The sequence below is a fragment of the Carcharhinus amblyrhynchos genome, chromosome 2, assembly GCF_965287045.1.
Source record: "Carcharhinus amblyrhynchos chromosome 2, sCarAmb.v2.hapA, whole genome shotgun sequence".
NCBI classification, from domain to species: Eukaryota; Metazoa; Chordata; class Chondrichthyes; order Carcharhiniformes; family Carcharhinidae; genus Carcharhinus; species Carcharhinus amblyrhynchos.
In genome coordinates, this window is record NC_137325.1 from 63,265,832 (window position 1) to 63,281,137 (window position 15,306).

Here is a 15,306-nt window from a genome sequence, read left to right on the forward strand (position 1 = left end):
TAATTTTTGCTTTCTTTGTTAGCCTTGGTTGTGACCACATCACCAGTTGATATTAAAACTCTAAAGTCATGTACTCTCAGTTACAAACTGCTACCAGGGTTGAAAATGAATACCATAGAAGAAACAGTTTGCTACGTTGCTATATTTAATCTAACATCTGTCTTCTTGATTTATTATTTTGAATTAAGTTGAATAGTTTAATATTCACATAAGATAATCCAATGGAGGTGTTTAAATTGCTATCCAGGGAAGTATTAAAGAGTCAGAATTGTCAGCAAAAACTGTTTGGCAGACCATTTTATTGGCATAGAATATAATCAGTGCAATTGCATGAATGCACATCATTGCTTCAGAAGAACGTTAACGGTGGCATCTGTATGAAATATTGCTATTTTGGCTTATTTTTCTCTCAGTAAAGAAAATAGTAATGATGTTGAACCTCAATGGGAGATGATTAGATTTTCTTTGTTGGAAATGGCCATTGCCTGCCACTTGTATGGTGTAAACATTGTCAATTATCAGCCCAGGCCTTGATGTTGTCCAGATCATGCTGCATGCAAATATAGACAGCTTCAATGTCTGAGAAGTTGCAAATGATATTGAGCACAAACAATCACCAGTGAACATCACCATTATTGACCTATTGACGGAGGGAAGATCATTAATGAAGCAACTGATGATATTTGGACCTAAGACAAAATAAAAGCAAATTACTGCAGATGCTGGAATCTGAAACCAAAAGAGAAAACGCTTTAAAATCTCAGCAGGTCTGGCAGCATCTGTTAAGGAGAAAAAAGAGCTGACGTTTTGAGTCCAGATGATCCTTTGTCTAAGCTAAAAGACATAAAAAATGGGAGACATTTATACTGCAGGGGGAGGGAATGAAAGATGAGTCATAGCCATAGAACCAGAAGAAAAGACTGCTAATGACTGTCCACAGAGAGAATAAAGGGTAAGAATGGCCAAACAACAGAGAAGCTGTGACAGATGGAGATGTTTTGGCTGGTGGGTAGACACAGAGGTCGAACATAGAAATGGGGAAGCAGGGAGGACAGAAGGTTAGGCAAGGGGGATGAAGTGGGGGAAATATTGGGGAGGGGGGAGAAAAATGAAGAAAGACAATAAAGAAATAAAAGGTAGAGAACAGTAAAAAAACATAAAATAGAATGAAAACAAAGGGAGCCAGGGTGTGGTCGAGCAAATCATCTGAAGTTGTTGAATTTAATTTTGAGATCAGAAGGCTGTAAAGTGCCTAGCCAGAAGATGAGATGCTGTTCCTCCAGTTTGCATTGAGCTTCATTGCAACATTGCAGCAAGCCAAGGACAGACATGTGGGCATGGGAGCAGGATTGTGCACAATCAGGACCCTGACCTTCCGGTTGCTTGCCATTTTAACACAGGAATCCAATCCCCCCTTTTAACATCCCTCTCCCCAATAATCACAGCTCACAGCTTCTCTGCTGTTTGGCCATTCAAACCCTTTATTCTTTCAGTGGACAGCCATTAGCAGTCGTTTCTCCTGGTTTCTATGGCTATGACTCATCTTTCATTCCCTCAAATATCTTCCACTTTCTATGCCTTTTAGCTTTGACAAAGAGTCATTGGGACTCGAAACGTCAGCTCTTTTCTCTCCTTACAGATGCTGCCAGACCTGCTGAGATTTTCCAGCGTTTTCTCTTTTGGTTTTGGACACAAGAACTACTCTGAGGATCTGCTAAGGCTGAGATGATTGATCTGTAGCAGCTACAACCATTTTCCTTTGTTCTAGGTAAAACTCCAACTAGTGGAGAGTTTTCCCTTGGATTATCTTTAACTTCAATTTTGTTACGACTGTTTGAAGCCACAATTGGTCAAATGCTGCCTTGATGTCAAGAGCGGTCTCCCTAACTTTGCATCTTGAATTAGCTATTTTGTCCTAGGCTGTAATGAAATCTGCAATCAAGTGTCCCTTGACAATACCAAACAAATTCATTCAACAGGTTACTGGTGAGGAATTGCCACCTGATAGAACCTTCCTTCATTTTTCTGATAATTGAGAGCATATGGTTGCTGCGGTAATTGGCTGGATTGAATTTCTCCTATTGGCAATTAATTGAGAATGGAGGAGTTGCCTCACTCTAACCCAATTCTGATGCTGACTCAGATGCCACCCTGCCATTCTCTACAACAGGACAGCTGCAAACCCAAGCAGCCAATGTACCGTGCCAAACATGTATGCCAAAGAAAGGCCTGCTGAGACAGAAGAAATCTGGGACAAAACATTCTCGGACACTGGACAAAAGGGCAAATTAAGGGACAGTCTCAAAGCATCTGTGACTTTGGTCACCCTGTCTTCGTCCACACAGTAAAGATTGCACACAGTAAAGATTGGACTCCAAACTCTGCACAAAGCCCTGTGCCAGGTTGGAGCTGAACTGCTCCATGCCCCTTGACTGAGACCATTGCTTGAAAAGCATGCGAGGTCCAAGGTCACACTTTCTGATGTTTTCACTTCATCCCAAACAGCAGGAGGAGAGTGAGATGGGATTTGAGAAGAAGCAGGAAAATATTGCCAGCCTGAATGTTCTCTACTGCAACACCTGCCCCAGGATTCGGAGCCTCACCTACAGTTAAAGTAGGCATGCCTGACCCCAGGCTGAGTCAGCAGAGTGAGGCAACTCCTCCACTTTACTCTGATCTTTCCTGTTATAGACCACCTATCCTGCAACAGAGAGCAAAGAATGTTGGTGATTTTTTTGCAATATGTTTTTGTGATGAGCCCGCCATGGCTGATAATAGTTGAAGGTTGGTGTGAGACTGGCAGCATGGAAAGATGTGTGAAGATGAGATAAAGTGTCTAAATGTTAGGCCTAAGTCTTTGCTGATGAGTGAATGATGTGGGTACGGTGTGATGAGCAACATGAGAGGTTTGTGTTTGGTGGCTGCGACATGTCAGGCTGTTTATCAACATTCATACTAGTTAAAACGTGATTCCTGTTGAACATCCAATCCGGTAAGAAGTCTCACAACACCAGGTTAAAATCAAAGTTAAACTTTAACCTGGTGTTGTGAGACTTCTTACTGTGCTTACCTCAATCCAACGCCAGCATCTCCACATTATAACATCCAGCCAGCCAGCACCATGCTTTACATTGGGCTGCATGCTACAATCTTTCAAATAAGGAGGCAGCACAGGCACAGCTTAATTGTGAACCATGCCCACTGTGCCCAAAGTTTTTTTTAATTCTCTCATGGGTTGTTAGTTGGTAGTTAGCCAAGCATTCATTGCCTATGCCTGGTTACCCTTGAGAAGGTGGTGTTGAGGTATCTTCTTGAATGCTGCAGGCCATGTAGCATAGGTACACTGACACAGAGTGCCCAGGATTAAGTGCCCAGGAAATTCCCAGGGGTCAGTGCCAGGGAAGTGCCCAGACAGAACCCTCTCCACCGTCAAGCAATGCATACACCTGAACTCCTCTAGTGCATTCTGCTTGCCAGCTGCACGCATGGGAGACCTGTTGTGATTCACGTTGGTGTGTTCTTGTGCAGATGTGAATGGATTATATAATGGAGGGGTGAGGGGAGCTATGGAGGAACGTGTTATTATCAGGTGTAGAGGCCTGACGATCAGATATTAGTATATTCTAATGGACTTCCAATGTTGAATGTTGGGATTCCAGTTATGTCATTGGTGGGAGGTGGAGACAATCGCAGTGGGAAATCCCACCAGCATAAATCGCAATTTGGATCTCCTGCGTGATTTTCTGCTCCCACTGCCAATCCTACCCACTGAAAACACCAGCAGAACCCCACACCCGGACTAATCCCCATTGAGTTAGAGAATTTTAAAGATTCACAGCCTTTCTAGTGCAGGAGTTAGCCCTAAATGGCTAACCCCCTCATCATTTGATGCTGACCCCAGTTCTAGAATTTTCAGCCAGGGGAGATAATCCAATACATTTTAATGAGATTATCTGCCATTCTTCTGAACTGCAGAAGACATTGTATGCACATTCAACTCAATCTCTCTTCATGGATTATTCTAGAATTAAAGAATTCAGGAAGTTCAAATCCAATGCATCTACTAGGGATGGGGGAGAGGAGGAGTTTTCCCAAGCAAGGGAGATGGATTTGTGTGCATGTGAAGAGTTGAATTCCCTGAAATGATATTGGGTTGGGATCCTGACATCATCCTGTCCTCTTCAAGATTTCTGCAGGGCCAGATTTATTGTGAGTGGGAAAACCCAGTCAATATGAGAGGTAGTTTATTAAAGTCATCAAAGAAAATTAAGAGTTCTTTTACCCCTCATTTTTGGACTTTCCAGCCACAGGAGCTGTATCCTAACATTTCAATGACTTGCCAGGGTTATTCAGGTGAAACAGCTTCAGTTTCTGAGAAAGACACAGCTTTCTCAGTGAACACATTGGGAAGGCTTGAACAGTTACCTTGAAGTACTCTAGCCATGGCCATTTGAAGGTCACTGATCAAAGCACTTCTCTGAGTGCTATTACTACATTGCTGGTGTTTGCCAACTGCTTAGATGGAATTTAACCTTGTCTAACACTTCACTCACCTTCAGCTACACTTTGTTCCTGTCAGCCTTCACTACAGTATAGGAGCAATTTAAGCAGCTCCACCTTGCACTCCTGAAGTGGGGCAAGAGCAGAAGCCATTCTACTGCTAGCAGCAGCAAAAGCCCCTCTGATCCTGCAGCAGAAACTCTAGTAAGAATGAGAAACCTGTGGGTGGCATCCTTCCCAGATCTCCTCTCCATTCCTGTAGATTCTGAAGCCACAAAAATCCAAGTGCTGGGGAATGATTGCAACCCGTGTTGTGGCTGACTCATTTAATTAGAAATCCTCCCTTTGATTGATTGGACAAATCATCTTGTTCACTCTCACTAATTTGCAGGGCAGTCCAAAGGCAGGATCCTGCTGTGGCTGAGTCAAAGAGCCATGGTTAAGCCCACCCTTGGTAAATCAAGTTACCAACCCAAAAATGTCCTCCTTTTTGAATATATATATTCTTCAGTTTTTTACCATCTCTCCCATTTACAAGGAAGATATAAAGATTGCAGTCAGGCCTTTTGTTGTCTCCACACAAATTTTCCTCAGCAATCTTGGATGCATTGTGTCTGAATTGGGTAACTACTTGGCATCTCCTTTCGGTCTACTTTTATCTTCTCCAATTGCTCTATTCTGTACTGTGGCGCTAACTTCATCATGTTTTGTGAAGACAGACGCAGATACTCACTACCTCAGTCATGCGCTCTGGCTCCACAGGAATGCTTCTTGCTTTATCCCAAATCAGTTGTATTATTCCTTTAACCATCCTTTTAGTTCTTTTGTATGTTTTTTTAAAAGGTTTTTAGTTTCCCTTTTATGTTACCTACTAATCTGTTCTTATGTTTGCTTTTGCCCTCCTTTTATCCTCTTTCAATTTTCCTGCACTGTTTGTATTCTGCCTGCTTTTTGATTGTATTCTATATGTGATGTTTGTCAGAGATCTTCTCTTTCTGTTTTATTTTCAACTCTATTTCCTTTGATCACAGGGAGAGTTCCAGCTTTATTGCCTTATCTTTCCTCATTGTGCTTTGTATCTAAACTTGAAGGCCTGTCTTTAATCCTTTCCTGTTTTCTTGGCAAACCGTTGTTTCTAGGTCATCTGTGCTCGATCCATTCGCAAATCACAGAAATTAGTTCAACTTGGGCATTCTCACAGTTGATTTTTCTTCATCCCTTTCCATGGCTACGATAAACCTATTAACTTATGGTCACTATTACCCAGATATTCTCTATACTCCACTTGCTCTACTTTATTCCTGAAAACTGGATGCAGCACTGCTCCCTTCCTTACTAGGACATAAACATTACAATAATACAAGTTTTATTTTACAGACTGCAAGAATGTTTCATCCTCCTTACTCTTTATATTGGCCTCCGACCCTCAGTTTATTTTAGGGCAATTAAAATCCTCTACTAAAACTATTGAATTATATTTATATCTCTCTGCAGTTTGCCTAGAGATTTGTTCCTCAATCATCTCCTTGCTATTTGGGATTTATAATCCATACCCAATATCCTAACTACCTTTCTCTTCCTTACCTCTAACTATACAGATTTGGTCTTTATAGTATACCCCTTCTGAATACATTGTAACTAGAAATCTTTAATTTCCATTCCTAGCCATGTTTAAACCCATTCTCCACTGTAGCTTCAATATCATAACTCCATGTGGCAGCTTGCACCTAAAGTTTGCCAATCCAATTTGCAACATCCCTCACATTAACACACACACTTTGCAACATTATTAATCTGACTGGCTTTTCTTCTCCATCTAATTTCTACTTCATCCACGTTAGTGCTTGACTTTCCAGTTTTTTACTCCATCCTAATTTATATCCTGTCAATTTAATCCCTTCCACCACAGCATTAATTGCCCCAAAAGGATGTTTTTGATTTGTTTGATTTTGATTTATTATTGTCATGTGTTAGTATATAGTGAAAAGTATTGTTTCTTGCATGCAATGGAGACAAAGCATACTGTATATATAGAAGGAAAGGAGAGTGCAGAATGTGGTGTAACAGTCATAGCTAGGCTGTAGAGAAAGATCAACTTGATGCGAGGTAGATCCATTCAAAAGTCTGATGGCAGGAAGGAAGAAACTGTTTTTGAGTCAGTTGGTATGTGATCTCAGACTTTTGTATCTTTTTCCTGATGGAAGAAGGTGGAAGAGAGCATGTCCAAGATTGCTTGGGGTCCTTGATTACGCTGGCTGCTTTTCTGAGACAGCGGGAAATGTAGATAGTATCAATGGATGGAGGGCTGGTTTGCATGATGGACTGGGCTTCATTCATGACCCTTTGTAGTTTCTTATGGTCTTGGACAGAGCAGGAGCCATACAAAGCTGTGATACAACCAGAAAGAATACTTTCTGTGGTGCATCTGTAGAAGTTAGTGAGAGTTGTAGCGGACATGTCAAATTTCTTTAGTTACCTGAGAAAGTAGAGGCTTTGGTGGGCTTTCTTAACTATAGCATCCGCATGGAGGGACCAGGACAGTTGTTGGTGATCTGGACACGTAAAAACTTGAAGCTCTCATCCATTTCTAATTTGTTCCCTTTGATGTAGACAGGGGCATGTTTTCCACTATCCTTCCTGAAGTCAATGATTATTGATGTTAGTCCCCATTGTGTTCAGGTGCAGCTCCTCTGACCTGTATTCTCTTAATGTCCCAGGAATTGGAAAGTTTCCCTCTTGCAACCGTTCTCCAGCCACACACTCACCTACATTGACTTCATCTTTCTATACTCCCAATCACACAGCACAGGGAATGTTGTGCCACCTTAGAGGTTCTGTTCTTTAATGTTTCTGTTAGCTCCAGAAACATTTTTATTTATTCTTTCATGGATTTGAACATTGTGGACAAGGTTAACATTTATTGCCCATCCCTAATTGCCCTTGAAATCATAGTGGTGAGCCACCTCCTTGAACCACTGCAGTCTATTGGCTGTAGCTATACTCAGTGTCAAGCTAGGGAGAGAGTTCCAGGATTTTGACCCAGCAATAGATTTACTAGGATGCTACCTGGACTTGATGGTTTGAATTATAAGGAAAGGCTGAAGAGACTGGGACTTTTTTCTCTAGAGCATAGGAGGCTGAGGAGTGATCTTATAGAGGCCTATAAAATAATGAGGGACACAGATCAGCTAGATAGTCAATACTTTTTCCCAAAGGTGGTGGGTCTAAAACTAGAGGGCGTAGGTTTAAGGTGAGAGGAGAGTGAGACATAAGGGTCCAGAGGGGCAATCTTTACACAGACACAGCGTGGCGAGTGTCTGGAACAAGCTGCTCAAGGTAGTAGTAGAGGCGGGTGCAATTTTGTCTTTTAGAAAGCATTTGGACAGGTACATGGGTAAGCTGGGATAAGGGCCAAATTTAGGCAATTGGGACTAGCTTAGGTGTTTTAAAAAAAAGGGTGGCGTAGACAAGTTGGGCCAAAGGGCCTGTTTTCATGCTGTAAACCTCTATGACAATAGTGAAGGACTGGTGATATAGTTCCAAGTAAGGGCCTCGATGCTTTTCCTACTTATTTCATTAATTCAAGCATGGATCACGGTTTCTAGCTGTTCCCATTCCCCTCATCCATCTATTCAGTGATATCCCTCAAGATCTATTTTTCATAGATCTTTCAAAAATGATTTAGTTAAATGCATTTTAGTAGTTGACAAAAAAAATCACATTTATTTGTTTAACCTAATTTTCAGCTAAGGACAAAACTTGGTGTTTCAAAAGCAAATGTTTTGAGAGTTATCATTTACAAGCAGAGAGTTAAAACTACAAATGCATCTTGAAAGTGGTAAAGGGTTAGTGTGAATAAAAACAGCAATGACGTAACTGGTTTTAGATTTTTACCTAAATGCATGTGATTGCAGGGCATCTTTCTCAGTTCATGGAAATGCTTTCGAGCATTAACCACAAAACCTAGTAAACCAAAATAACCCTGGTTTCCGGATTTCAGAGAGTTTCCTCTACATTTCTAGTTATTCAGGATGAGAAAAGTGTCAGTGTTCTTTTGGGTTCTTTTAAACTACTCTTTGCTTTATTACTTACATTTTGGTCTGCAAGATTAAGAACTCCACAATGCCTATATATTAAGATCTTACAAAAATGGTTGAAACATAACTTGAAACTAACACATTTAAATTTTGCATCAGGTTTTCCTTGATTAAGGATATTCAAATATTTAAGATATCCTGTAGAATGTGGTGAGGTGATATGCATTTTAGATGTATCTTGGAAATGAACTCTGTTTCAATTTCATTTCATGATTAAGCTAATTTGTTATCTCAGACACTGAAATACATAGTAATGCATCAGAATGAGACTTGAAGAAAATCCTGTTAATCTATTTTTTACTAGTATGTTAAAGCATAATTTTATATATTTTAGAAAATGAAGTTGTATGAAATAGGACTCTTAGAAAGACATCATTATGCTGGCCAAACCATTTTCCCCTTGCTTACAAAGTCAGTGCATAGTTCTTTTCTCTCCCTAACCAAAACCAGGTTTGCCAACAGGGTCAAGAATGAGCAACTCGTGTCCTATGTTCCAAATGTTTTCTATATAGGTGGTGCTTTTTTTAGCTTTCAAATATTGAGAAGGGTTGTTTGTCATTTTCATAAATGACCTGGATGAGGAAGTGGAGGGATGGGTAAGTAAGTTCGCTGATGACACGAAGGTCGGTGGTGTTGTGGATGATCTGGAAGGATGGCAAAAGTTGCAGCAGGACATAGATAGGATGCAGGACTGGGCGGAGAAGTGGCAGATGGACTTCAACGCGGATAAATGTGTAGTCGTCCATTTTGGCAGAACCAACGGGATGAACGAGTACACTATCAAGGGCAGAAGTCTGAGTAGTGTTGAGGAGCAGAAGGATCTTGGGGTCCGGGTCCACAGGACTCTTAAATCGGCCTCGCAGGTGGAGGAGGTGGTCAAGAAGGCGTATGGTGTACTGGCCTTCATTAATCGAGGGATTGAGTTTAGGAGTCGGGAGGTAATGCTGGAACTTTATAAGACCCTTGTCAGGCCTCATTTAGAGTATTGTGCGCAGTTCTGGTCGCCTCGCTATAGGAAAGATGTAGAAGCTATTGAAAGGGTACAGAGGAGATTTACAAGGATGTTGCCTGGACTGGGAGGCATGCCTTATGAAGTTAGGTTGAGGGAGCTGGGACTCTTTTCCCTGGAGAGACGAAGGTTGAGAGGCGACCTGATAGAAGTTTACAAAATGTTGAGAGGAATAGATAGGGTGGACTCTCAGAGGCTATTTCCCCGGGTTGAAATGGTCGCTATGAGAGGACACAGATTTAAGGTGCGGGGAGGGAGGTTCAGAAGCGATGTTAGGGGTAAGTTTTTCACTCAGAGGGTGGTGAGTGAATGGAATCGGCTGCCGTCAGTGGTGGTGGAGGCGAACTCGCTGGGGTCTTTTAAAAGACTCCTGGATGAGTATATGGGGTTTAATGAGATTGAGGGTTATAGATAGGTCTGTAGGTTGGTAGGTGATGATGTGATCGGCGCAACTTGTGGGCCGAAGGGCCTGTTTGTGCTGTAGTGTTCTATGTTCTATGTTCTATATCTTACTTCCTTATCAATGGCTTCTTTGCATGATAGCATTTGTGAGAAATAGCAGGCCCACATTCAGTAGTTACAAAGAAAAATAGTATTTTGTCGTTTTAAGGCTGTTGTGGTGTACTGTACTGAGAAAAGACTCACATGGACTCACCTCAAGCAGGACTGTTGAATTATTTATACCTCCCAACAGAGAGGGCAGCAGAGAAGACAGCTCTTAGCTACTACACTCTTTCCCCACTTAAAAAGCAACTGAGACATTATAACATATCTAATGTCCCAGAATATAATCTGAATAAACCAATATCAACAATACCTGAAATTTAACAGATTTAGTTGCATATTTACAGTAATCATAGCTAAAATGTATATGACTAATGTAACCAGGATAATATAATTTTTCGAAATGTTTTTCCTTAACATTAGTGGGTAGTTAACAAAGATACAAATAATGAAACAAACAACTTTTACTACTCCATTCCTACTTCATTTCAATTAACCTAATTGCTTCTTTTTATGCCTGGGTACCTTTCTCTATTTCTATTAGTTTGGTTCTGCTCTCTCAACGTTGAACTTTTGGAATTTCACTACCAACTCCACTTAATGGCTGGGAATGTGACATTGATTGATTGAGCCTGGCATAATTTGCTATACTGGTGGATTCTTTGAACACAGTAAAAAGTCTGACAACACCAGGTTTTAGTCCAACCGATTTATTTGATAGTAAACACACAAGCTTTCGGGGTTAGTCCCTTCGTCAGGTGAATGGAGAGTTCTGGCCTCAGACAGAGCATATAAAGCACAGACTGTTTAGAGATTACTGATTAGAATGCGAATCCTTACACCTAACCTGCTGTTCAAGACCTGAAGTGGCTGACAATGTGAGTGGAAGGAGCACTGATCACAGGTTACAGAGGTGTGTATTGTCTCCAGACAGTACAGTAAGTGAGGTTTTGCAAACCCAGGCAAGTCACGGGGGTTACAGATAGTGCGACATGAACCCAAGATCCCTGTTGAGACCGTCCTCATGTGTGCGGAACTTGGCTATCAGTCTCTGTTCAGCGACTCTGCGCTGTCGTGTGTCGTGAAGGCCGCCTTGGAGAATGCTTACCCGAAGGTCAGAGGCTGAATGCCCGTGACCACTGAAGTGTTCGCCAACAGGAAGGGAACAGTCTTGCCTGGTGATTGTCGAGCGATGTTCATTCATCCGTTGTCGTAGCGTCTGCATGGTCTCCCCAATGTACCATGCTTCGGGACATCCTTTCTTGCAACGTATCAGGTAGATCATGCCGGATCATCGACATGGATACCATCATCACACGTGAGAATTCCATCCACCAGGTACATGGTAAATACTCTTGCAACTCGGCCAACATTGTCTACCTGATACGTTGCAAGAAAGGATGTCCCGAAGCATGGTACATTGGGGAGACCATGCAGACGCTACGACAACGGATGAATGAACATCGCTCGACAATCACCAGGCAAGACTGTTCCCTTCCTGTTGGCGAACACTTCAGTGGTCACGGGCATTCAGCCTCTGACCTTCGGGTAAGCATTCTCCAAGGCGGCCTTCACGACACACGACAGCGCAGAGTCCCTGAACAGAGACTGATAGCCAAGTTCCGCACACATGAGGATGGTCTCAACAGGGATCTTGGGTTCATGTCGCACTATCTGTAACCCCCGTGACTTGCCTGGGTTTGCAAAACCTCACTTACTGTACTGTCTGGAGACAATACACATCTCTGTAACCTGTGATCAGTGCTTCTTCCACTCACATTGTCAGCCACTTCAGGTCTTGAACAGCAGGTTAGGTGTAAGGATTCGCATTCTAATCAGTAATCTCTAAACAGTCTGTGCTTTATATGCTCTGTCTGAGGCCAGAACTCTCCATTCACCTGACGAAGGGACTAACCCCGAAAGCTTGTGCGTTTACTATCAAATAAATCGATTGGACTAAAACCTGGTGTTGTCAGACTTTTTACTGTGTTTACGCCAGTCCAACGCCGGCATACCCACATCATGGATTCTTTGAAACCAGCAAACTTTCAGTCTCTTTGGTGGAATTCTCTCATCCTGCCTTCAGTCAGTTCGGTGACAGGCAGGAACAGGAAATCCAGCAGGAGCCAAAATGTTGGCAACGTGACCATGTAAAATTGTGTAGCAATTCTCCCAGTGGTGAGTTGGTCATCCCACTGGCTGGTGGGGTGAACGCCATTTGCAATAATTTGTATCTCATTAATGCTTATTAAAAGTTGCCCTCTGGCATCCTGTTAGGCTTTCCAATCTTGTGTCACACCAGCATGAATAAACATCGGTCTAAAACTCTTTTTCTAAAGAGTGGCATGTGCAAGGCAATCGTCAGTTTGCAAAAGACTTCAGGGTGAGTACAACACCACCATAGTGCTGCACTGCTCCTGGTGTGCTGTTCATCACTTTGCTGGGCAGACTAGTTCCTGCCTGGTATCAACATGTCAGGCTGGTCTTCATGGATAGCACTGTAATACAGGACTATGGACCCTCTTGTGTCACCATCTCAGGTCAGTACTGCACTTGGGGTTGGGGAGTACAGAGGTTTCCTCTCCCTGGTACCACACAACAAAGTCTATCTGGACAGCACTGTGCTGTGGGACTCATGCAGCCGTCACAACAAACATCTAAAGTTCAGACTTTAATGCCTAATTTTATCATTTGGTCCACCTTGTTCAAAAATGACTGTACTCTCATAGCACTCACTCAATGTCAGACATATTTTTATACTGATCCCGACTGTAAATAACTTGACTCGCTTTAACCATATCTTCTTAAGCTTATTGGGGATTTGTTCCCTTCAATTACTACCAATGACAAATAATGATCATATTCTATCCTAACACTGACTTGGCCAACATTAGACTACCATTACTGGAGTAGCCATTCAGTTTCACATCAGTTTTGCATGGGAATGACAGGCAATTTCTTGTACTCTCCATCTGAGAAAGCAGATAATGCTGCAGCTGTATCAATGAAATTAATTTGTGCATGTTGAAATTATATCTTCAGCCTTATTATTCTCATTTTCTATTTGTGCTATTTTTCTTACTGTCTGAACACAACTTCATCCTCATCTTTTTATTCACGTTCAGCTAAATGTGAAATTTTTATTCATAAATATACCAGTCCCCTTTGCTAGAATTGAATATCCCCATTGTCCCCAATATGCCTTCTATGCCTTTTCTTGTAACAATTTAGGTACCATGCTGACTCAGAGTTCTTCATGAACGTGACATGTATACATGAGCAATCTTTCAAACCACTCAAACTTCCTCAAAGTAAACTGTTATGGATGTTATGATGATGATTAGCCACAAAAAGGTTGATCCATCAACCTTGAGGCACAAGGTGGCGAAACCCTTGAGTTTAGAATGATGTGAATTACATTCTTTGGTACAATACTACATAGGCATGAATGTGGACATAGGGAACTGTCAGCCTTATCCTGACCATTGTAGCATAAAAGACCCCTCCCTCAAAGAGATGGTTACATGAGCAGGGCCAAAACTTTTGTAATACTTGACAGCACAGTCCACCAACACTTTTCTTTAAGGAATTATTTTTCAGAGGAAGACTACTTCTGTAATATTTTTTATTTGAGAATTGAGATACATGTATGGGGTGGAGCTTAATGTTTGTGGAATACTTTGCCACCATGGTGTGTTTATATGTCATTTAAACAGCCAGGGAAGACATGTAATATTATCACTTGTGCATAAAACTGTTCTCTGCTGAGGTGCCATAAAAACTTCAGATTAATGTGTACAATTTGAAATGTTGAACTCCTCTACGTGCACTAAATCGGTCATTTTTACTTCGCAGGTTGTCACTTTGTGGTACCGGGCACCAGAGGTTCTGCTACAGTCTAGTTATGCAACACCTGTTGACCTATGGAGTGTTGGCTGCATATTTGCAGAAATGTTCCGTCGAAGGTAAGGCTCATTGGTGGAAACATATACATATATTTTAAGAAAATCAGGAGAACATAATCTCCTGGATTATATAATTCAGGAGAATATCATAGAGGAAAGAGCACCTCTAGGAATAATAGTTTGTGTGAACACATGAGGAGGTATTTTAATCTAAAGGCCAGTCCAGTGAAGATAAGACCTTAGTTAAGATGCTGCTTGTAAGCTACATGGTCCGAATGGGTGACCTGCTGCATCGCAGCGACTCTAAGTTAGTGCTAGATTGGGTGGCCCAAAGGGTGCCTAAGATTTGAAGGTTCCAAGATATAAAACCCCTTTGTAAAAAGTGCTAGTTCCAAATATTTAATCTATAACAAAGGGGTTCTTAGTTTTGCTTGGTCTAACAAGGTACAAATGACGAGTATTTGTGGATTAAGTAGAATTTATTAAGTAAAATATAATGCACATTTATATACATTATATTTTGTATATAATGAATTTGCATACAAGAAGCAATGAAGACAGCCTGGAAATACTTTATCCCTGACCACCATGGGGTTGCACTGGCTTCCACTGTAGTCATTCCCACTAACAATACATCACATTCAGAGATCTCCCTGTTGCAAAACCGGTTATGTCCCTCATGAGAGTTTTCAGCGTGGGATTTTCACCTGCGGCATTTGGGCTTGGAAAACTCCGCTGCCGCCCCACCGACACACACACACACACACACACACACACACACACACACACACACACACACACACACACACACCTCCCCCCACCCTCCCCCCAAACCTGGTTCTGATGGGTTGTTCCATAAGCCGACAAATATAATAATGAAGTTAGAGCTTGGTCAATTAGGAACAAAAACAGGAAGCACTTTATTTTACACAAAGATTAGGAGAAGTCTGGAACTCACTCACTAAAATGAAACGGATAAAGAGACCAAAGATCCTTTCAAGATTGAGATAGTTAGATTTTTGTTGACTAAGGGTACCAACAGATATTGAGTTGAATTGTAGATGAGCTACAGTCTGATTGAATGGTGGAACAGGTTCACGGCCTGAACAACCTATTCCGGATTCTATGTTCCTCACTCATTTGGGAAGGTAAATGCTTGTTTTTGGTCTGTTCTTTGATACATTATATAAATACAAATATTCTGATTGGTTTAGCTTGCCTCATAGTTTTGGTATTTTGTTTATATGCGGCATTGGTTACAGTTTCCCTCTGCTTGAAATGTTGATCATGC

The 15,306-nt window shown here is 41.6% G+C and overlaps 1 protein-coding gene across 4 annotated transcripts in view; it reads left to right on the plus strand.

The window, feature by feature from the left end:
• Positions 1-15,306, plus strand: part of cdk6 (cyclin dependent kinase 6) — a 261,381-nt gene that overhangs the window by 197,289 nt on the left and 48,786 nt on the right. For all 4 annotated transcript variants that reach the window (XM_080206667.1, XM_080206660.1, XM_080206676.1 and 1 more), the window contains exon 5: positions 13,966-14,075. In XM_080206667.1, coding sequence (XP_080062793.1) covers positions 13,966-14,075 — 110 coding nt within the window. The remainder of the gene's footprint in view (positions 1-13,965; positions 14,076-15,306) is intronic.